The 22,476-nt window shown below is 50.9% G+C and overlaps 1 protein-coding gene across 1 annotated transcript; it reads right to left on the reverse strand.

Moving 5' to 3' along the window:
- Positions 1 to 2,534: 2,534 nt before the first annotated feature.
- Positions 2,535 to 21,982, reverse strand: LOC109284866 (uncharacterized). The gene is made up of 6 exons (XM_059729379.1): positions 21,862 to 21,982; positions 19,433 to 21,471; positions 17,558 to 17,684; positions 9,898 to 11,945; positions 8,841 to 8,880; positions 2,535 to 8,057 (listed from the first exon to the last, which is right to left on the reverse strand). Exons 1-6 carry the CDS (start codon positions 21,959 to 21,961, stop codon positions 7,372 to 7,374), a joined length of 5,040 nt encoding a protein of 1,679 aa, XP_059585362.1. The 5' UTR covers positions 21,962 to 21,982; the 3' UTR covers positions 2,535 to 7,371.
- Between the last annotated feature and the right edge of the window lie 494 nt (positions 21,983 to 22,476).

A 22,476-nucleotide genomic window follows, 5' to 3' on the forward strand; every position in this document is an offset into this window, starting at 1 on the left:
GGGTACCAGGCAAGGTGCTGGGCACAGAGCCCAACCATACCAGAGCCCTGGGAGTCACTAGAGATGCCAGTGGCAGGGAGCAGAGGCAGGTGAGGTGTATGGCTGGTACCTGCCAGTGGCAGGCCAGCCCCAACCCCAGGAGGTGGCTCTGAATCCCTGTAGCTGAGGGGGTGAGTGGGGGTGGTTGTGGCTCCTGCCCCAGGCTGGAGGGGGAGGTGTGGTAGTGCATCCCACTCTGTCCTTTCCTCCCACTGTGCCAGCTGGTCACAGAACCCAAGGCTGCAGGACAGGACATGGATATGGGGGGTACTGGCCCAAGGGGGGAGGGCCTGGGCTCACAGCCCCAGTGGATCTTAACCCACCCCTGGCTGGTGGGGGGTAGGGGTGGGGGGTCAGCTTCAGGCTGGCAGAGGACACTATCCTGGGAACCTGTGGCTAGCACACCATGGTTGTCCATTGTCCTCTCCCCAGCAACAGTGGCCAGGACACTGTGCCCACTTGCTGACCACCTCATTCATCCACCACAGTTGGGCATTTGGGTGGCTGGCCATGGCCCCAGGCCCATGGTGAGACCCCAAAAACATATACACTATGGACAGTTTGGGGTTTTACAAACTTTATTTCCATCCACAACACAACAATGGACACTCCATCCTCAGAACAGACCCTCTACTTCCCTTCCCATCAGCAGCCTCTGTCCTTTCCTCCCCCGCAACAACAGACCATCTCCTTCCATCCTTCTCCAACAGCAGACTCCCTCCCCTGCAACAATACACTCCTCCCCAACCCCAGTAGGAAGGAATAATAACCCCAGTAATAAAGGACCCATGAAACTATGTACAGTGTATTTTTCCAACTGTTTGGTGGGAACAGTGCTTATATGTATTGATTATTCTATTGGTTATTTCTAATGATTTCCTTATTGATTATTTCTAGTGATTGTTAGGAAAGAGAGCATACACCATATGCAGTGGAAGGAGGTGGGGGGGTCAAGGGGCTCAGCCTCTCCAAATGCAGTGCAGTAGCAGGCATGGCCTTAGGGTATCCCAGCCACAGGCTGCTGTGGGTACACTCAGCTACCCTGTGCACTCGCAGCCAGGATCAGAGCTGGCCCAGTCACAGGCAGGTAAGTTTCTCTTAATCTGTTTTCTTTATCGCTGCCTGGGCTTGCCGGGGTGGGGGAGGGAGGAAGGGTAGGGCAGATTGAGACCCCACAGTGCAGGGTAGAGTGGGATAGGGGAAGGGAAAATCATTCACTCCACCCCTGCCCCACTTCCTGCTGCACTGTGGGGATTGTCCCATGACCCAACCCAGCCAGGGGCCTGTTCACCATAAATGGGGCCCTGGCTGGGTTGGGTCATGGGACAATTGGAGCTTGGCTGCTCATACAGGGGCGTGGTGTGGGTAAGCATTCCCCTGTGGTGTGGGCAGCAGTGAGAACTGACCACCTGTGCCTCAGCATGAGCAACTGGGTTCTGGTCCCATGACCCAGCCCAGCTGGGGCCCATTCACAGTGACCCCCTTGGCTCAACAGGGAAGTCATGGACCTCCTGAAATTAAAATGAGAAGACTACAAAGGATGGAAGTCAGGAATGACTATGAAAGAGGAGGACTCAGCAACAACCTGCACCTCTAAGGAGCAGATCAGGATAGCAAACAGAATCAAGGACAACATTAGATATGTAGGAAGTCAGAGGAAAAAAATATGGGAAGCATAGGACACCTGAGAAATGAAATGGAATGGCTAATAGGGCTGTGCGAAGCTTCAGTAGCCAATTAAATTCAGAGGTTTCAGTGGCTGAATCTCCAAATCTAAATGGAATCAGGAGACCCATTATTTTCTCCAAATTGAATTGGAAGCCTATGAATCAATCCAGAGAGATTTGGCCATAGACTATACAGGCAGGCACTAGGCAGTGCCAGTGGGAGCAGCTGGGGGAGCAGCCAGATGAGCCCTGGCTTGAGCCAGCAGCCCCGGGGGAGCCACAGCTCATCTGGCTGCTCCCCCAGCTTCCACCCCCACCACAGGTGAGGCAGGAAGTCCTGGAAGTCCTGGGAGAAGCCACATGGGCTGGAAGGAATGATTGGGGAGCTGGGGGAATGATTGGGAGCTGAGGGATTGAACTGGGAAAAGATGAACTCTTGAATGGGCCAGGATGGCCCAATGCATCCATATGAGGACTTTTTAATGTATTTTATTCTGCTTTCTAGGTTAATCTCCATATCTGCTTTTCCTTGCTTATATGCTTCTTTTTTCTTTTCCAATATATCCCTGAAACCTCCCTAAGGAAGCATCACCATTCCCGAACTCCCAAATCATTCAATTGCTAGTTGCAGAGGGCCTCTCCAACTAGTCTCTTCACTTTGCCAAAATCTGCCTTTTTGAAATCTAGGACGTCTGTGTGGCGGGCCAGTAGGGGGCGCTCCTGCGTTGAGCCGCCCACCTCCCTGCGCCCAACCACCTTCCAGGCTCCGAGTGCCTCCCTGGGGTGCCTCCCGTCCGGCCAACCCCTTCCCTGGAGCACACCCGCTAGCCTGGGGTTCCGCTGCCACCATCCAAGGCTCTGGACTCACTTCTGGCTCTGCACACCTTGGAGAACACAGGCCTGATCGTCCAATGGGTGCTAGACCCAATACAGGCACTTGGGGCACTTCCCCAAGTCAGGGGCTTATTAGGAAAGTCTCCCTTAGTCCACCGACCTAAGGGGCCTCCTCGGCATAATTTAGACCCACCCCTCAATAAGTCTCCCACACCAGTCACAAAGGAGAACTTTATTGATTACAGGGGGTAGGGTGAAAACAGGGTAAAAGGTAGAGCAATATCATAGAAATCTTACAGGAATATCAAAGGAATCCCATTGAGCAAACCAGGGTGGCTGAGGTAGCCATTTAAACACACATCTGAGTTACTGAAGCTAAATATCTAATCGGATCTCGAGTAGCTTACTCACTCGCATCGTCCAGAGGTGGTTGTTGTATCCTCTGAAGGCAGGACACTCTTGGAGCATGCGGTGATGAGGAGACAGCCAGGTTCAGATTCACCTGGATGACCGCATGGCTAATGGCTGCCCCCCTTCTTCTTGGACTGGGCCCTTAAATAACCTCTCTGACCTCAGCAGCCCGGTCCAATCGAAGCTGCCAATACTGGCCCCAAACCGACCAATCTCCCAAGCATCCCTGGCTACCTGGGCCCGCGCAGGGCCGGGTCTTTCCCCCCCCTGCCCAGGTGACTAGTGCATCCTCCTCCCAGGCACCAGGCTTTTGTCATGCAGACAAGGTGGGAGATTCCCGCTCTGAAGGATTCAACAGCAGCCTCTCAGGCTGGCACGGACAGGTCTCTGGAGAGGGGCACCCTCGGTGGCATTTCTGCCACAGTCTGTTCTGCTGAATGATTTCCCAGTCTTATGATGGATGGTGAACCTAATCAGGTCATGATTGCTGTTGCCCAGAGTACCACCAATCCTCAGGTCACCTATCATGTCCTCCCCTTTGGTCACCAGTAAATCCATAGTGGCCTTACCACTAGTAGGTCCTTCCACAACCTGTGTCATGAACAGATCATCTACTGTTGCCAAGAAGTTGGCTGACCTGCAGGAGCTGGCTGAATGGTACTCCCAACAGATATCAGGGTAGTTGAAGTCACCCATGATGATCATGTCTCTAGCGCTGGCTGCCTCTGTCAGTTCTCCAGAGAATGCCTGGTCACTCTCCTCTTCTTGGGAGGCTATGGGGACAAGTGGACACGCTGGAGGGCAGGGAACAGCTGCAAGCAAACCTGGACAGGTTGGACAAGTGGGCAGAAAACAACAGGATGCAGTTCAACAAGGAGAAATGCAAAGTGCTGCACCTAGGGAGGAAAAATGTCCAGCACACCTACAGCCTAGGGAATGACCTGCTGGGTGGCACAGAAGTGGAAAGGGATCTCGGAGTCCTAGTGGACTCCAAGATGAACATGAGTCAGCAGTGACGAAGCCGTCAGAAAAGCCAATGGCACTTTATCGTGCGTCAACAGATGCATGACGAATAGGTCCAAGGAGGTGATACTTCCCCTCTATCGGGCACTGGTCAGACCGCAGTTGGAGTACTGCGTGCAATTCTGGGCACCGCACTTCAAGAGGGATGCGGATAACCTGGAGAGGGTCCAGAGAAGAACCACTTGTATGGTTAAGGGTCTGCGGACCAAGCCCTATGAGGAGAGACTAGAGAACCTGGACCTTTTCAGCCTCCGCAAGAGAAGGTTGAGAGGTGACCTTGTGGCTGCCTATAAGTTCATCACGGGGGCACAGAAGGGAATTGGTGAGTATTTATTCACCAAGGCGCCCCCGGGGGTTACAAGAAATAATGGCCACAAGCTAGCAGAGAGCAGATTTAGACTGGACATTAGGAAGAACTTCTTTACGGTTATAGAGTGACCAAGGTGTGGAACGGGCTCCCAAGGGAGGTGGTGCTCTCCTCTACCCTGGGGGTCTTCAAGAGGAGGTTAGATGAGTATCTAGCTGGGGTCATCTAGACCCAGCACTCTTTCCTGCCTATGCAGGGGGTCGGACTTGATGATCTATTGAGGTCCCTCCTGACCCTAACATCTATGAATCTATGAATCTATGGGAGGGAGGCCTGTTGTAGAATCGCACCATCAGGTCTCCCTCTCCTGATTCCCCTTGTATCCTGACCCACAGGGTCTCAAGGTGTCCCAGCCGCATGCGGAGGATTCGGGATTGAGAATATGGTTGAGGGTAGAAAGGTAAGAAGGGTTTATTGACTTAACAAAAACACAACTATGCATAGTAACAAGACAAACAATGACACACAAAATCAATTCATGTTGGCAACTTATCAGCAGTCCCCTCTGACGCCTGATACACAACAAGTTTCTCTTTCCACAAAGTTCAGTGAAGTCAGGCATCCCCGATCAGTGCTGTCCAAGGGGTACCGGGAAGGTAAGAGGAATAAGAAAAAAGTTTTTGTGGTGTGATGAAATATCTCTTCCCCAAACATTAAAAAGGATGCTTAACCATCTCTACATGCACAGACACCCAAGAACATCCACCCAATAGCACCAAAATAGTGCCTGCCAGATAGGTGCAAAAGGTTATGCCCATTCCGAGATACCTACAAGTACCCATTGTCTCAGGAACAGAAACCAATCTTTGGCTTGCTGGAGGAGGAACCTCTGATGCATTAATTACATCCAAAGTCGTGTCCTCCTCCTCCTCCTCATATGTGCTCACTGGTGAAGGTGGAGGGGAGACTGGGTTAATGATCAGGAAACTGGCTAATGTAGTCCCTGTTTTTAAGAAGGGGAGGAAGGAGGACCCAAGTAACTATAGGCCTGTAAGACTCACCTTGTTGCTTGGGAAGCTCTTGGAGAGGATCATCAAGGAGCATAGCTGTGGGGGGCTGGCAGGGGACATCAGGCTCAGGGGAAATCAGCATGGCTTCACCAAAGGCAGGTCCTGCCAGACCAACCTGATTGCCTTTTACGAACAAGTAACTAAATCCTTGGATGATGGTGTCGCTGCGGATGCAGTCTTTCTAGACTTTAAAAAGGACTTTGACTCTATCTCTCACCCCATCCTCATCAATAAATTAAGTGACTGCGGCATTGATGCCTGCACAGTTGGATGGGTAAAAAATTGGCTGATGAGGCGCACCCAGAGAGTGATGGTGGATGGGTTGTACTCAACCTGGAGAGATGTGAGCAGTGGGGTACCCCAGGGTTTGGTCCTCGGTCCCGCACTGTTTAACATCTTCATCAGCGACTTGGACGAGGGGGTGGAAAACACGCTGTCCAAGTTTGCTGATGACACTAAGATGTGGAACGAGGTGGACACGCTTGAAGGGAGAGAGCGGCTGCAACTAGATTTAGACAGACTACAAAAGTGGGCAGATGAGAAAAGGATGGGGTTCAACACAGACAAATGCAGGGTGCTGCACCTTGGGAGAAGGAATCCACACCATACATACAGGCTGGGGAGTTCCTTCTTGAAAGCACAGAGGCACAAAGGGATCTTGGAGTCATTATTGACTCCATGATGAACATGAGCTGCCAATGCCAGACCGCAGTCAGCAAGGCCAGCCATACCTTGTCATGCATCCAAAGGTGCATCTCAAGCCGGTCCAGAGAGGTGATCCTCCCCCTCTATGCGACTTTGGTCAGGCCGCATTTGGGGTACTGTGTCCAGTACTGGGCGCCGCACTTCAGGAGGGATGTGGCCAGCTTGGAGAGGATTCAGAGGAGGCCACCCGCTTGGTGGGAGGGCAGCAGGACAGGCCCTATGAGGAGAGACTGAGGGACCTGAACCTGTTCAGCCTCAGCAAGAGGAGGCTGAGGGGGGACCTGGTGGCTGCCTACAAGCTCATCAGGGGAGATCAACAGCAAATAGGCAGAGCCCTTTTCTCCCCAGCACCACCTGGGGTGACGAGGAAAAATGGTCATAAGCTGATGGAGAACAGGTTTAGGTTGGAGATCAGAAGTCAATATTTTACAGTTAGGCTGGCCAAAATCTGGAACCAACTTCCCAGGGAAGTGGTTCTCACCCCTCCTTTGGGCAAATTCAAGAAGAGGTTGGATGATCACCAGTCTGGGGTCTTGTGACCCCAGCATTCATTCCTGCCTGTGGCAGGGGGTCAGGCGAAATGATCTGTTCAGGTCCCTCCTGACCCTAGCTACATTGATACTAAGATACTATGATGCTAGAAGATAACCAATTTGGCCATATCTGTATGTGGATGGGTTTTGCCCATGAGAATGACATTGAAATGATAATATTTTTAAGGCCTTTATACCGAAATACTTTTGCAAAGAGGAGCTTTATATTGGATATGGAAATGTGTATGAAAACCTTCAGGTTCCATGAATATTCAAATGAAAGTTTATTTGTCTGCAAATCCAGACCATAGCCCTGCCTTAGCCTTTTATTAGCAGAACTTTAGTCCAGGACCAGAAGCAGCATCATGTGACAGGGACAGACAAATGACATCCTATGACGACCTGAACTGTCCGTCTCAACTGCTCTGTTGACTCTTGTTAATCAAGAGTATTTTAATGACCAGATCCTGCTTAGGATAAGTGGCTTCTGAGCAGAAGGGAGGTCTATGTTTTTAATTGCTGTTAGCCATGACAAGCACCAGGCACCAGCCCAATCTCATTGTAAGGCTGAGTTCAAAAGAGGCCTGAAAACTGTAGCTCTAAACTTCAGTGGAAACTAATGCACCATGCTTATAAAGAACAATTCATAACAACCCGATTATTTCATGCCATTTAAAAACTGGCTGCAGGCTGTGTGCAGGGATGACTGGCACCTGTCACCTGTCATCTTTGTAATTCCTCTTCTACTTCCTTACATTCCTCATTATGGTGAGATATTTTTCCTATTTTTTCTTTTCCATCCTGAGCTCCTTCATTTTCACTTGAAGCTTCTTCCTCTGAGCATACTTGTACATGTCATTGGTGTAGTGGTCACCTCCATTCTCCTCCACCATCTCATCGATCATTCGGATAAGCTCTGAGACCTGGTCCTCCTGCTCCTGTCCTGTTGCTTTGTTATTGAAAGCCAAGCAGCGATTTCCACATTTTTCTAGCAGCTGCTGAAGATCTTTGTCATTAAGTGCTGTTAAATAGTCCTCTAATTTCTTTCCCTGTAAATCATCTTTTCTGGTGAACAAGACAATCATGTATCGAACAGCCTTTTCCCCAAATATATCTTGAATTTGGGCAAGTGCTGCTTTCTCTTCTGCAGAGAAACACCCCACCTTCATGACCAGAACAATGGCGTGGGGACCTGGGGAGGAGACAGCCACACAGCGCCCTATTTCTTTTCCAGTTTCTCTTACAGAAACTTGTCTGTCAAACAAGCCGGGAGTATCAACAACCACCAGGTCTCTGCCATCCCGCTTGCTTGTCTTCTTAGTACATTTCGTTGTTAATGACTGGGCTGCGAGTGTAGATTCAAAAAACCGCCCCCCTAGGATAGTGTTTCCTGTTGCGCTTATCCCAGTTCCAGTTTTACCAGTAAGAACAATCCGCAGCTCAGAGCAGTAGATGCCAAGGCCTGGGCCTGTGGAGAGAAAGAGTCACTGGGTCATTGTGAGGAAGTAAAGGAACAGCGGTAGCTCCTGAAGTTTCTGCTCTTGTATCTAGAGATGCTGCAAGGGCTTAGCTTGCTGGCCTGGAGACACTGCATATTGTGGGGGTGTGCAGGACAGGGAGTGGTGAGCATGATCAGCCAGTCCCCCAGGGATGCCTTGGTTCATGCCTGAGTGAGTTCTGCCATGTAGAGCAGAGGCAGCTGGGCTGAGCCAGGCCAGACCTAGGATAAAGGGCTATGTATTGGGGGAAGGTGCATTTAGGTGGCTCTGTAGTGCCAGCAGGGCTGCCCCTGCAGTGCTCTATCCCATTAATTCTGCGCTCCGCCTCTCCCAGCGCAGAGCAAAGCCCAACTGGGCACCACCACGGGAGCCACCTCAGCCAGTTTGGAACAGCAGACAGAGCCCCTGGCAAGGTGCAGAACAAACTTTCTCTTGGCCACCAAGGAGCGAAACCTGGGCTGGATTTTCAGAGCAGTCAAGCACCTGCCCGAATTACCCCGGGCACCCTCCCTGACTGACACTCCCATCCCCTTCCCCTGCCTGATCAGCTGCTCTGCTTTAAGATCCCAGTCCTGCACAGTGTGTCATCAGCTGCTCTGATTTTTCTCTGGCCCAGTCTTCCCCTGTGCTGCTGTCTCCTCCCAGGCCTTTTGCGTGCCCCACATACCGGCTGCTCATGCCTTGCTGGCATCAGTGCCTGCTCTGGAGCACGGCTTAATAGTCATTAAGGAAACATGCCGTTGTTCCTTTACCTTCTCCATCTTCTTCCTGTCTCTCCGGATTCATCTCAGGCTGAAACACGAAGTCCAAACAATGTCATTACTCCAGAGTGATGATGACCAAGGTGCAACAATCACGAATGGTAGTGCACAGACCTGGGCTCAGCACTGTCCACATTTCGTGCCCTCCCCCCACACCCTGCCCACCAGCCTGGGCTCAGACAAGCTCAGGGCCTGGGAGCTGTGTACTCCCTTTCAGGTATAGACTCTATCTGTTCCTAAATACCCAGGATGACATTGTTTGGATGTCTAGACTTCCTGGGGCCACTACATGCAGTCTGAATGACCAAGCATTTGGTGCCTTTGTACTGCTGTTGTGCTATGAAAGTGCCCATCCAGCCCCTGAGCCCTCCCCCTTCCATGTCTTTCTCTCACTCCTCCCTAAATGCTCCCACCCTGCTCTGGGGGCCAGTCCAGGCCCTTCCACCCCAGTCACTCCTGGAGTTCCCTCCCTGCTCCCCACTCCTGCCTGGCTCAGTGCACCTGTACCTGCTCCATGCCTGCCTCCCTACTCCATGTCCAACCTTCCCCTGCTTCCACCTAGACCCACCATGAAGCCTCCGTAGTCCCTAAAACAGCCTCTGCCCCCACCCTTGGTCCCTTTAGGGATAGCTTGAATGCTCTAAACCTTAGTGTAACTGATCTCTCGGGGGGGGGGGGGGGTCCCCAGCTGCCTCTTATGCAGGTTCTTGGCACTGAAAAAACTTAGCTCTGGTCCAAAGTTCATAGAAACACTTTTTCCCACACAACACGGCCTCCTGAAACTGCAGGAGGAAGCAGTGTGGTTTCAGAAGAAAAAGCTGATCTGGACAATGACTAATTCATATTCAGCTTTGTGCGCAACTACATATATTTGTCTGATCTCTTTAGTGGATTCTCACTGTTAAAGCCAACGACCTTCCTGGCTTCTATATGTCTGGGAAAAGGATTCCCATTGCAGGTCTATTCCCTGTCACCACAGAACTGTGCATGAGGTGCCTTCCAGCAACACTTTCCTGTAGACCTACATAGAAACAATTATTGCTCCTACCTTTGCCGTGCAGATGGTGGCCTCTTCACTGAAGGAACTCACGCTCCCACCTGTGCACACAGCCAACACTCGGAGTCTGTAGGGTGTCCCTGGCCTCAGCCCATAGATGTCCCAGAGCTCTGCTTTCTTTGCTGTCCTTCGCTCCAGCCATTTGTTTTTCTGTGCAGGGCTTTCACCTCCAGTTTCCTCTCTATACTCCACCCTGTACTCCTTTATACTGACTCCTTCTCCAATGACTTCTGGTGCCTCCCATCTCAAAGAAATGGAAGACAAATCCACATAAGCTGCTACAGGCTTTCCAGGGGGGCTGGTTGGGAGCATCCTGGCAGTGTCACTCACATCACTGCTTGAACTGAGCCCTGGTTTGCTCACTGCAGCATAGCAGAACTGGTACTCAATGTTTGCGCGTAGGTGTGGTACTGGGAATGACACTTGCTTGTTATCCACACTCACAGCTGTCCAGTCCTCCTGCCCCACTCTTCTGTACTCCACCCGATAGCCAGTTATTGCAGCCTGTCCAAGGACTGCTGGCTTCAGTGTGAGCTGCACACGGTCATGGCTGATCCCAGCAATCAGGGGAGGAAGAGGCTTTGCTGGAGGCTCAAAGTTGGTGCAGACCAGCTCCCCATCCTCATACAGGTAAATGGAAGCTCCTGGGTTGTCCTCATCTGAGACTGAGGTCACAAGGAACCGTGTCTTCCCGCTACATTTATTAACACGTGCAAAGTCTGAGAAGAAACGTGCAGAGTCCCGTGCTCTGCGCTGTGCAACGTCGTGCTCAAACCACAGCCGGCAGTTTGATTCCTCACAGGCAGGAGAGGCTGAGGCTGGATCCCAGGTTTTCTTCTCATCCGCGGTGTGAAGCCAGGCATCTAAACCTGATAGAAATGGCTCCTCTCGATGTAAAGAAGTAAATGTAAAGGAGACAACATACATAACCATGGGGTTTGATACGATGTCCCTTAGATCCTTCTCTGAAGAAATCACCTCCACCCCATCTAGCAACATGAGATACGAGTTCACAAGTTTCATCTCTCTCACTCTTAGATCCAGAAAGTCCCGGAGGTGCTGAGGACTGAATGGTGATTGTTCAATGCTCATTAAAGCCTCCTCCAGACACCCTTCCTCTGCTCCTCCTGCACGGATGGCAGGGACGATCGCGGCCAGCTGTTTCTGGAAGGCCTGTCTGTACTGAGTGCACAGCGCCTGGCACTGCTGCAGTTTCCCCTGGATTGCAGGGAAGCGCAGGGCCGTGCTGTCCCTCATCATGTCCCTGCACTGCCTGTCGCAGTCGTTCAGCTGCTCCAGGACAGCCTGGGCCTTAGCCGTGAGCCTTGCACTGATCTCACGGACCACCGCAGCGCCTCGAGCATCGGCCCTGCTCAGCGGGTACAGCCAGACTCTCAGCGGGACGGCCTTCTCCCCACCGTCCCCCACCAGCTTTGGGAGGGTGGCACACACTCTCGTGGCATCTTGGTAAGTCGATGGATTGTCCTTGAGAGCAAAGTCACCGTAGTAAGTGCAACGGATATGCTGAGCCTCTTCTTTCTCACTGTCATCCACTTCGACTTCTCCATCTTGTCCTGCTGAAATCTGAGGGAGCTTTTCTATCAGCCGCTTCATGTTGCCCTGTGTCTCTGGTACGTCCTCAAGTGAACCCACTTCCTGATCAAACACAAAGAAAGCCTGGGCCCCGTACAGCACAGCAGTGACCACGTGAGTCGCTTTGCCTTGGTCCGGTACAGCCGGGTAAGGGACCTGCTGGAGCCCTAAATGGCTCATAGTCAGTCGCTCCAGCCTTGTGCTTGTCTGGTGTCGGAGAGTGACTCGGGCCTGGCGCTGGGACCTCGTGGTGTCATTTAGATATGCGGCAGATCCTTTCACCTCAACCAAACCGCACAGGAAGCTGGTCTGCAATGACGGGCCCATACGGAGCGTGGAGGCTTTGTCTTCAATGGTGTCAGACACAAGGACCTGCCATTCTGTCTCACACTGCTCCCCAATATCCACGTCCTTTTGAAGGGCCTCGGGGTCCAGTAATGTGCCATCTGCAAAAGTCCAAACCCAATAAGTGTTAGTGTCTAATCGAGGGAATAAGAAGTGTTTCTGCAGGCTCAGCGCATGCAGTTTTTCAGCAGGAGTGCCTCATTTTGGCTTGGTAGCTAGCTTTATATCTTTGCTTCAGCTGTCATGTTGTTCTTCAGCATTTCTCCAGCTATTTTGAATCACTGGAAAGGGTGAGTTAAGCTGCTTTGGAGGCTGCTGTCTTTGAAGTGGGAAGAGTGATGTGACCCCGGGTGGGGGTACTGTTTCATAGTTTCATAGTAGGTAGGACTGGAAGGGACCTGAGAAGATCATCAAATCCAACCCCCTGCCATGGGCAGGAATGAGTGCTGGGCTCAAATGACCCCAGCTAGGTGATTATCTAGCTTCCTTTTGAAGACTCTCCCCACCAAGTAGGAGTGAGTACCACTTCCCTTGGAAGTTGGTTCCAGATCCTATCCGCCCTGACTGTGAAGTAGTGCCTCCTAATATCTAGCATGAACCTACTAACAATCAGCTTGTGGCCATTATTCCTTGTTACTCCGGGACCCTCTCAGGTGGAGGGGGGAGGGGGGGCTGCAGGGGAGATCATGCTCAGAGGAAATCAGCATGGGTTCACCAAAGGCAGGTCCTGCCAGACCAACCTGATTGCTTTTTATGACCAAGTAACTATAACCTTGGATGATGGTGTCGCCATGGATGTAGTCTTTCTAGACTTTAAGAAGGCCTTTGACACTGTCTCTCACCCCATCCTCATCAATAAATTAAGCGACTACGGTATTGATGCCTGCACAGTTGGATGGGTAAAAAGTTGGCTGATGGGGCGTACCCAGAAAGTAGTGATGGATGGGTTGTACTCAACCGGGCGAGATGTGAGCAGTGGGGTCCCCCAGTGCTCGGTCCTCAGGCCTGCATGTTTAACATCTTCATCAGCGACTTGGACAAGGGGGTGGAAAGCACGCTGTCCAAGTTTACTGATGACACTAAGATGTGGGGCGAGGTGGACACACTTGAAGGGAGAGAGAGGCTGCAGCTAGATTTAGACAGACTACAAAAGTGAGCAGACGAGAATAGGATGGGGTTCAACGTAGACAAGTGCAGGGTGCTGCACCTGGGGAGAAGGAATCCACAGCACACACACAGGCTGGGGAGTTCCCCTCTTGAAAGTACAGAGGCGGAAAGGGATCTCGGAGTCATTATTGACTCCATGATGAACATAAGCGACCAATGCCAGACCGCAGTCAGCAAGGCCAGCCAGACCTTGTCATGCATCCAAAGGTGCATCTCAAGATGGTCCAGAGAGGTGATCCTCCCCCTCTATGTGACTTTGGTCAGGTCACAATTGGAGTACTGTGTCCAATACTGGGCACCGCACTTCAAAAGGGATGTGGCCAGCCTGGAGAGGGGTCAGATGAGGCCACCCGCTTGGTGAGAGGGCAGCAGGACAGGCCCTACAAGGAGAGACTGAAGGACCTGAACCTTTTCAGACCCAGCAAGAGGAGGCTGAGGGGGACCTGGTGGCTGCCTACAAGCTCATCAGGAGAGATCAACAGCAAATTCTCAGAGCCCTTTTCTCCCCAGCACCACCTGGGGTGACGAGGAACAATGGTCATAAGCTGATGGAGAATAGGTTTAGGTTGGAGATCAGAAGGCAATATTTTACAGTTAGGGTGGCCAAAATCTGGAACCAACTTCCCAGGGAGGTGGTCCTCGCCCCTACCTTGGGCAAATTCAAGAAGAGGTTGGACGATCGCCTGTCTGGGGTCTTGTGAACCCAGCATGCATTCCTGCCTGTGGCAGGGGGTCAGGCTAGATGAACTGTTCAGGTCCCTCCTGACCCTAGCTGCTATGGAACTATGAATCTATGGAACAGGGACTCTCCCGTTTTCCGCTGGTCCCCCCGATAAGTTTATAGATGGCCGCCAAATCTCCTTTCAGCCTTCCGTTGTGAAGGCTGAACAGGTTCAAGTCTCGTAGCCTCTCCTTGTAGGGCCTGCCCTGCTGCCCCCTGACCATGCAGGTGGCCGTCCTCTGGACCCTCTCCATGTCGTCCACATCCCTCCTGAAGTGCAGCGCCCAGAACTGGATGCAGTACTCCAGCTGTGGCCTAACCAGTGCCAAATAGAGGGGGAGGATCACCTCCTTGGATCTGCTCATGATGTATCTGTGGATGCATGACAAGGTGCAGTTAGCCCTACTGACTGCGTCCCCACACTGTCGGCCCATGTTCATCTTGGAATCAATAATGACTCCAAGATTATTTTCTGCCTCTGGACTGACGAGAAGGGAGTTCCCCAGCCTGTAGGTGTGCTGCTGGTTCTTCCTCCCCAGGTGCAGCACCTTGTGCTTTTCAGTGTTGAATCCCATCCTGTTCTCATCTGCCCACCCCTGTAACATGTCCAGATCCAATTGCAGTCTATTCCTCCCTTCTAGCGTGCCCACTTGTCCCCACATCTCAGTGTCATCCATGAATCTGAACAAGGTGCTTTTCACCCCCTCATCCAAGTCACTGATAAAGATGTTGAACAGTACAGGCCCAAGGACCAAGCCCTAGGGGACTCCACTGCTCACATCCCTCCAGTTCAAAAATGACCTGTCCACCACCACTCTCTGGGTGCCGTCCTCCAGCCAATTTGTGACCCATCTGGCTGTATAGGCATTGACACCACAGTCACCTACTTTTTTTTTTAATGAGAATGCGGTGAGAGACAGTGTCAAAGCCCTTCCTAAAGTCCAGAAAGACCAGGTCCACCGCGACACCTGTGTCCAAGGATTTTGTGACCTGGTCGTAGAAGGCTACCAGGTTGGTCTGACAGGACCTTCCCCTGATGAACCCATGTTAATTGCCCCTAAGAATAATCTCCTCTGCCGGCCCCTCACAGACGTGCTCCTGGATAATTTTCTCAAAGAGCTTCCCCAGGACCAAGGTAAGATTAAGGGGCCTATAGTTTCCTGAGTCCTCCTTCCTCCCTTTTTTGAAAATAGGGACCACGTTGGCCCTTTTCCAGTCCTCTGGCACCACGCCAGAGCAGCACGAGTGCTCGTAAAGCCATGCCAGGGGTCCCTCAATGACCTCTGCCAATTCCCTCAGCACCCTGGGGCGGAGATCATCTAGACCTGCTGATTTGAACATGTCCAGTCCCACCTGAAGTTCCCTGACTAGGTCGTTTATGCCCCTAGGCCTGGCTGTGCCCCTCCTGAGTCCTTCCGGAATCCTAGTGCGGGGGATGTCCCGGCCCCTGCTCAGAAAAATGGAGGCAAAGAAATTGTTAAATAGGTTAGCTTTGTCATCTGGTGAAACCACCAGATTGCCAAGCATGTCCTGCAGGGGCCCAACATTACCCAGTGCTTTCTTTTAACTCCCCATGTATTTAAAAAAAGGACTTCTTGTTATCTTTGATCCTGGTCAATAGTCCTAGTTCTGTCTCTGCCTTAGCCTTCCTAACAGCCCCCCTACAGTCTCAAGCAATGGAGGTGTAATCCTCCTTGAATGAGAGGAAAGTTAGCAAAAGCCAGGAAGAATCCTGACCTGGGATTGGGTGAGAGGTCTTATTTAAAAAGGGAGAGCAGTTTTGTTTTTTTTTTCCTGGGGAGGAGAACGAAGGGAAGAGACAGGGGGAGAGACAGACTGGAGGCCAGGAAAAGGACCTCACCATAGCCATCCCTCAGAGAGCCCCTGTAAGAGCCCTGTAGAGGTGGCAGAAAGAGGCTACATGGGAGAGAAACACAGTATCCTTTCTTCCTCTCTTCCCCCTTGGAGCCCTGCAGGGGCAGGCACAAAAGAGGATCTGCCTGTCAGGAGACCCCAAGTCAGGGAAGACCCTCCTATGAGCCCTGTGTGGCTGGGTGAGCACAGGAGGGGAGAGGGGTGCAGAACCAGGGAAGACTGCTGGAGACTGCCCTGGGTTTCCCTGTGACTGAGAAGGCACTAGGGAAGGGCAGGCTCAGTGTGCCAGAGGGAGCAGGGGACTGCTCCAGCCCACCAGCAGCCCCAGGGGCAGGCAGGGCCCAGGGAGGGGGATGCATGTGCTGGGTGGTGTGAGGCTGTGCTGGGCAGGGGAACTGCTACAGACTTCAGCCCAGACATTGCTCCCTGCTCTGCCAGGGGAGGAAGGTCAGGGCAGGAATAAGCTCTCTTGCAGGGACTGCAAGGGAGGAGCCACCGTCTGCTGCACTGAGACCCTGGGAGCTCGGGTGAGGGACGCCAACAGCAGGGACTGCTCACGGCTCCTGTGCCATGGACACAGACACAGGCCTGCTCTCTTAGACACCAAGCTCAAAGGCAAAGGATACAGGGTCCTCGTAGTTACCTCAGAGCATACTAGTTATAAACTGAGTGTGTAAATAAGTTCTTGATGGTTTATTAGTTGGTGTATGAGGCATTGCATATCATGATGACCCATGACTAAAAAGACAGGTTATTGCTGATCCCATTTACCTCCTTTTTTTAGAATCAAAGGAGATTGTTTTTCACTCTGGGCCCATGCCAGGTGGTTGATCTGATTCTGGACAAGGGAAGCCTCTCTCTCTCTTTGTCTACACACAGATTCATGTCTGTTAATTAACACATTTTTACAAAGGCCTTTTATCCTAATGTGGGTAAACCATGAGGTGATCAAATTGATGACTGCTTCCTTGATGTGGTCTCAACAGAAAGAATGATTCCCTGAATCAATTCTTCAAGTGGAACAGTTTAGAAATCTTGGAATTTTAAAGTACTCATGCGACAGAATTTCACCCATTAAAAACACCTTCTCCCTCCCCACACGTGGAAACCAGGAAGCAGACTTAGTGTTATGAGGTATACCTGGCTTGGGGGTATCAGTGCGACAGTCATACAGCATCCCCAGCTGGCCTGGATGCCCCAGAGGCAGGATCATGGAAGCAGCGCCAGCAACCAGATGAAGGTAAGTGTATGTGGCAGGGGTGGGGGGAAAGGGGTTTGCAAGGCCAAGACTTGGGGACACTTGGGGGTGGGGCATGGTGTGTGTCTGCATGCAGCACATGCATGGGTAAAGTATAATTTTTCAGGGAATATTTACAAAATTACCAGGCAATTGTAATTCTGTGAATATTCCATGAAAAATGGTGCTTTAACTGCACATATGCTGCAAATTTTCTACAAGAAATCCATGATTTTCTCAGGGCCCTACCCATGACTGGTGAGGAGAGGCTGAGGGAACTGGGCTTATTTAGTCTGCAGAAGAGACGACTGAGGGTATTGAATAGCAGCCTTCACCTCCTTGCAGGGGGATTAGAAAGAGGATGGGGCTGGACTCTTCTCATATGATGGTATGTGATGCAGTCCAAGCCCTCTTTTCTACACCTGGGTTTCAGCAGGTGCTGGGTCAAACACATCAACTAACACATTTTAACACAAGCATTTTATGCTAGTGCGGGGAACCCTTTAGGTGGTCAAATGAATGACTGCTTCCTTGATGTGGTCTCAATAGAAAGATTAATTCCTCCTAATCATTTCTTAAAACAGAACAGTTTAGAAATTTTGGTACTGAAAGCCATACATTGTGCAACAGTATTTCACCCATTAAAAACACCTTCTCCCTCCCCACAGCTGGAAACCAGGAGAACGAAACACACTCAGTGCTTTGAGGTCTACCTGGCAGGGGGGCGTCAGTGCGGGAGTCGTACAGCATCCCCAGCTGGAACGGACGCCCCAGAGTCGGCATCTCAACGGCTTCTTTCTCAACATCGGCCATGGAGGTAACAGGGAGGTTTGCCCAAACCTAAAACACACCAAGAGTCCCCTGTAAGTAATGTAGTCACTGAACCTACTTTTAGCCACATTCTTGGGGCTGCTGATCTCCATGACAGTCAGTATTCTACATGGATACCAGTATAACGATAGTGATAATATCCAGGGAATAATATCACCAGTACTTGATTCAAACTATATTGAAAAACAGTATTTGCTTCAGTCTTTTCCAACTATATTGAAAAGCTCTAATTTTGCAGCAGAGAATGGAAGGGAGCGGTACCAGCATGCTTAAAGCACCTCTAAACAACTAGATTTCACTTGACAAAAATATGAGATACACTGCCTTATTGCTGAGAGCTATAAAATCAATGATAAAAATATTTAGCCAAGGACATCCCATGGGGTGTTGCCAGGAGTAACACTGGAAACACTCCATAATGGAAACGGTTTGGGAACATTTACAAAAATGTTTTTAAAAATGTAGCAGTTGGTGCCATGGTAAATGGCATGGTTGTGAAGGTTTGACCAGCTTTCCTGCTAGCTTTCCCTATTGTCTCAAATGGAGAACAGGGTGAACAAGTTCTGGGCCCACCTGGCAGATGGGCTAGGCAATGATGGAGCAGATGTTGTGGCAAATCCAGCAATCTGTCCTTCATATTTGTGCTGGTCCTGAAATAACCACTGGGTACCATGACATGCAATGCACATGGACTTTCACAACCAGCCTGGTTCCAGTGCTGGTTCAAACCACTCCCCAGGCAGCATCGCAAACACGGGGCATGTGACTTCATGATCAGCAGTGCTCTGGCAGGGGTGAGATCACCGAATTCCTCCCCAGGTGGCACTGCATGATACAGGTGGCATACCTTCCTAACCAGCTGTTCACAGGGGGGTCTGAAGTGTTGTGTGACCGGTGACTCCTGAGGCTGGAGAATTTGGCATGAGTCGCAGCAGATTTTGTGGCTTCAGTGTCTGCTCATTGCACAGCAGTGTACTCTGCAAGAGCTCAGGCTACACTTACATGCTTAAAATGTCCATGTTGTAGGGGCAGTAGTATCAATGTTTGCTCATAAGTGCCCAAAATGCCTCTTACAGGGCTATAAGTGCCTCTTACATCTGCCACTTAGATGCACAAAGGGGAAGGAAATTCCATCCAGGTATATTATGTTCAGTGCCTTCCCTTGGTCAGTAACCTGTATTCAAGAAACTAGGCTCACCTAGCTAGAAACTGTTGATCAAACACTGGAAGAACAAATGGAAGTACATTGTCAGCATGCAACCATCCAACATGTTAACTGTTCACAGGAGACACCCAGGCACTCCCCACTCAATAGGAGTGGTGGGAAGGCCACATCCAGTGGCACAGGAAATGTTAATATGGAGAATGAGGCCATGAATGCTTGAAACACATTTGAAAGGCACAGAAGTCCCCAGCCCATGTGTAGCACCCCTGAGCCAAGGTGCCTGTTTCTCATCCTGCTCTAATCTGTAACCTAAAGAGTCAGGGTGTGTATGTAGTCACACATGCATCACAAACCCAAGCTACGGGCCTTGCAGAATATCCCCAGTAGTAAGCATTACCTAACAAGCAGCTTCTGTTACCATATAACTGACTATCCGTTGGGTCCTCTCTTCCCAACTGCCCTGGGAATCAGACCGGTGCAGATGAATCCCCCTCCATGTAGAGTGGAGACAGCGCACCAAAGCTCAGTCATCAGCTAGCTGGAAGGCAAGTGGAGGGGGATATTATGCAGATTTCTTTCCATTGTCTCTTACCTGTAATGTTGAAATAAGTAAATCCTCACTAGGGGCGCTCAGAGCCCCGTCTGAACACACGGCTGACACTCGAAACCTGTAGAGGGTCTGTGACTTCAGCCCACTGAACTCGGCTTTCTGTCCTGTTCTGTGCTCCAGCCATTTGTCTTTCCCCTCCAGGTTTTCGCCTCCAACTTCCTCCCTACATTGCACCCTGTACTCCTTAATAGTGACTCCCTCTCCAATGACAGCTGGTGCACACCAAGTCAGGGCGATGGCAGTTGATCCCACAGTAGTACTTGCAGGTTTCCCAGGGGGGCTGGTTGGGGCCATTTTGACAGTGTCAGTCTCCTTGCTGCTGACACTGAGCCCTGGTTTGCTCACTGCAGTGCATCGGAACTGGTATTCGGTGTTTGCACACAGCCCTGCTACTGGGAATGTCTCTTGCTTGGTGCACACACTCACAGCTGTCCAGTCCTCCTGCCCCACTCTTCTGTACTCCACCCGATAGCCAGTTATTGCAGCCTGTCCAACAGCTGCTGGCTTCAGTGTGAGCTGCACACGGTCATGGCTGATTCCAGCAATCAGGGGAGGAAGAGGCTTTGCTGGAGGCTCAAAGTTGGTGCAGACCAGCTCCCCATCCTCATACAGGTAAATGGAAGCTCCTGGGTTGTCCTCGTCTGAGACTGAGGTCGCTAGGAACCGAGTCTTCCCGCTACATTTATTAACACGTACGAAGTCTGAGAAGAAACGTGCAGAGTCCCGTGCTCTGCGCTGTGCAACGTCGTGCTCAAACCACAGCCGGCAGTTTGATTCCTCACAGGCAGGAGAGGCTGAGGCTGGATCCCAGGTTTTCTTCTCATCCGCGGTGTGAAGCCAGGCGTCTAAACCTGATAGAAATGGCTCCTCTCTATGTAAAGAAGTAAAAGTAAAGGAGACAACATACTTAACCATGGGGTCAGATACAAAGTCCCTTAGATCCTCCTCTGAAGAAATCACCTCCACCCCATCTAGCAAAGGGAGGTACATGTTCACAAGTTTCAACTCTCTCACTCTTAGATCCAGAAAATCCCTGAGGTGCTGAGGACTGAATGGTGATTGTTCAATGCTCATTAAAGCCTCCTCCAGACACCCTTCCTCTGCTCCTCCTGCACGGATGGCAGGGACGATCGCGGCCAGCTGTTTCTGGAAGGCCTGTCTGTACTGAGTGCACAGCGCCTGGCACTGCTGCAGTTTCCCCTGGATTGCAGGGAAGCGCAGGGCCGTGCTGTCCCTCATCATGTCCCTGCACTGCCTGTCGCAGTCGTTCAGCTGCTCCAGGACAGCCTGGGCCTTAGCCGTGAGCCTTGCACTGATCTCACGGACCACCGCAGCGCCTCGAGCATCGGCCCTGCTCAGCGGGTACAGCCAGACTCTCAGCGGGACGGCCTTCTCCCCACCGTCCCCCACCAGCTTTGGGAGGGTGGCACACACTCTCGTGGCATCTTGGTAAGTTGATGGATTGTCCTTGAGAGCAAAGTCACCGTAGTAAGTGCAACGGATATGCTGAGCCTCTTCTTTCTCTCTGTCATCCACTTCGACTTCTCCATCTTGTCCTGCTGAAATCTGAGGGAGTTTTTCTATCAGCCGCTTCATGTTGCCCTGTGTCTCTGGTACGTCCTCAAGTGAACCCACTTCCTGATCAAACACAAAGAAAGCCTGGGCCCCGTACAGCACAGCAGTGACCACGTGAGTCGCTTTGCCTTGGTCCGGTACAGCCGGGTAAGGGACCTGCTGGAGCCCTAAATGGCTCATAGTCAGTCGCTCCAGCCTCGTGCTTGTCTGGTGTCGGAGAGTGACTCGGGCCTGGCGCTGGGACCTCGTGGTGTCATTTAGATATGCGGCAGATCCTTTCACCTCAACCAAACCGCACAGGAAGCTGGTCTGCAATGCCGGGCCCATACGGAGCATGGAGGTTTTGTCTTCAATGGTGTCAGAAGCAATGACCTGAAATTCTGTTTCACACTGCTCCCCAATATCCACGTCCTTGTGAAGGACCTCGGTGTCCAGTAATGTGACATCTGCAAAAGTCCAAACCCATTAATGTTAGTCTCTAAACAATGGAATAAAAAGTGCTTAATTAAATTAATCACATTGAATTAAAATTATTTTCATTAATTTATTACAGTTACTTGTGCCTTAATCATAATTAAATGTATCAGAGCCATGGCCCACTTTACCTTTGTGGTAAAAACAGACATGTTTAGCACCACAAATAGTAAACCTGCCACACGTTCAGGAAATGAATGGTGTGATAAAACTAAAGGCAGCTACAATGTGGAACTATTTAGAAAGCTTGGTATTTAAGAGGTACTTGTTATGCAACAGAATTTCATCCATTAAAAACACCTTCTCCCTCCCCACAGCTGGAAACCAGGAGAAGGAAGCAGACTCAGTGTTTTGAGGTCTACCTGGCAGGGGGGCGTCAGTGCGGCAGTCGTACAGCATCCCCAGCTGGAACGGACGCCCCAGAGTCGGCATCCCAATGGCTTCTTTCTCAATAGGAGCCATGGAGGTAACAGGGAGGTTTGTCCAAACCTAAAACACACCAAAAGTTAATTAATGTAGTTGCTGATTCTATCATTACTCATGTTGTTCTGGCTGATGGCCTACATGATGGTCACTATTCCACTTGAATGTCGTTATAATAGAGAGAGAGAAAATCCAGGCAATAAAATCACCAGTTCTTGATTGAATCTATATTGAAAAACAATATTTGATTCAGGCTTTTTCATCTATATTGAAAAACGCTAGTTTTGCAGCAGGTTATGGAAAGCAGAGGCACCAGCAGGCTTGGAGGACTTCTAAACAACTAGATTTCACTCAGTTAAAAGCTGAGACTGTAACTGTGATCCAGGAGGCTTCTGCTAGATTAGGAGAAAAGCGTGGCAGGAAGAGCATGGACCCTGCTGCAGCAGCAAGATCAACAGCAGCACACTTCACTGGGTGCCACACAGCATGTCCATTCATGAAACACCTGAGGCAGGTCAGGGAGCCACGTGACCAAATGGGGAATGGCTTCCTCC

The sequence above is a fragment of the Alligator mississippiensis genome, chromosome 5 (assembly GCF_030867095.1).
Source record: "Alligator mississippiensis isolate rAllMis1 chromosome 5, rAllMis1, whole genome shotgun sequence".
Lineage (NCBI taxonomy): Eukaryota > Metazoa > Chordata > Crocodylia > Alligatoridae > Alligator > Alligator mississippiensis.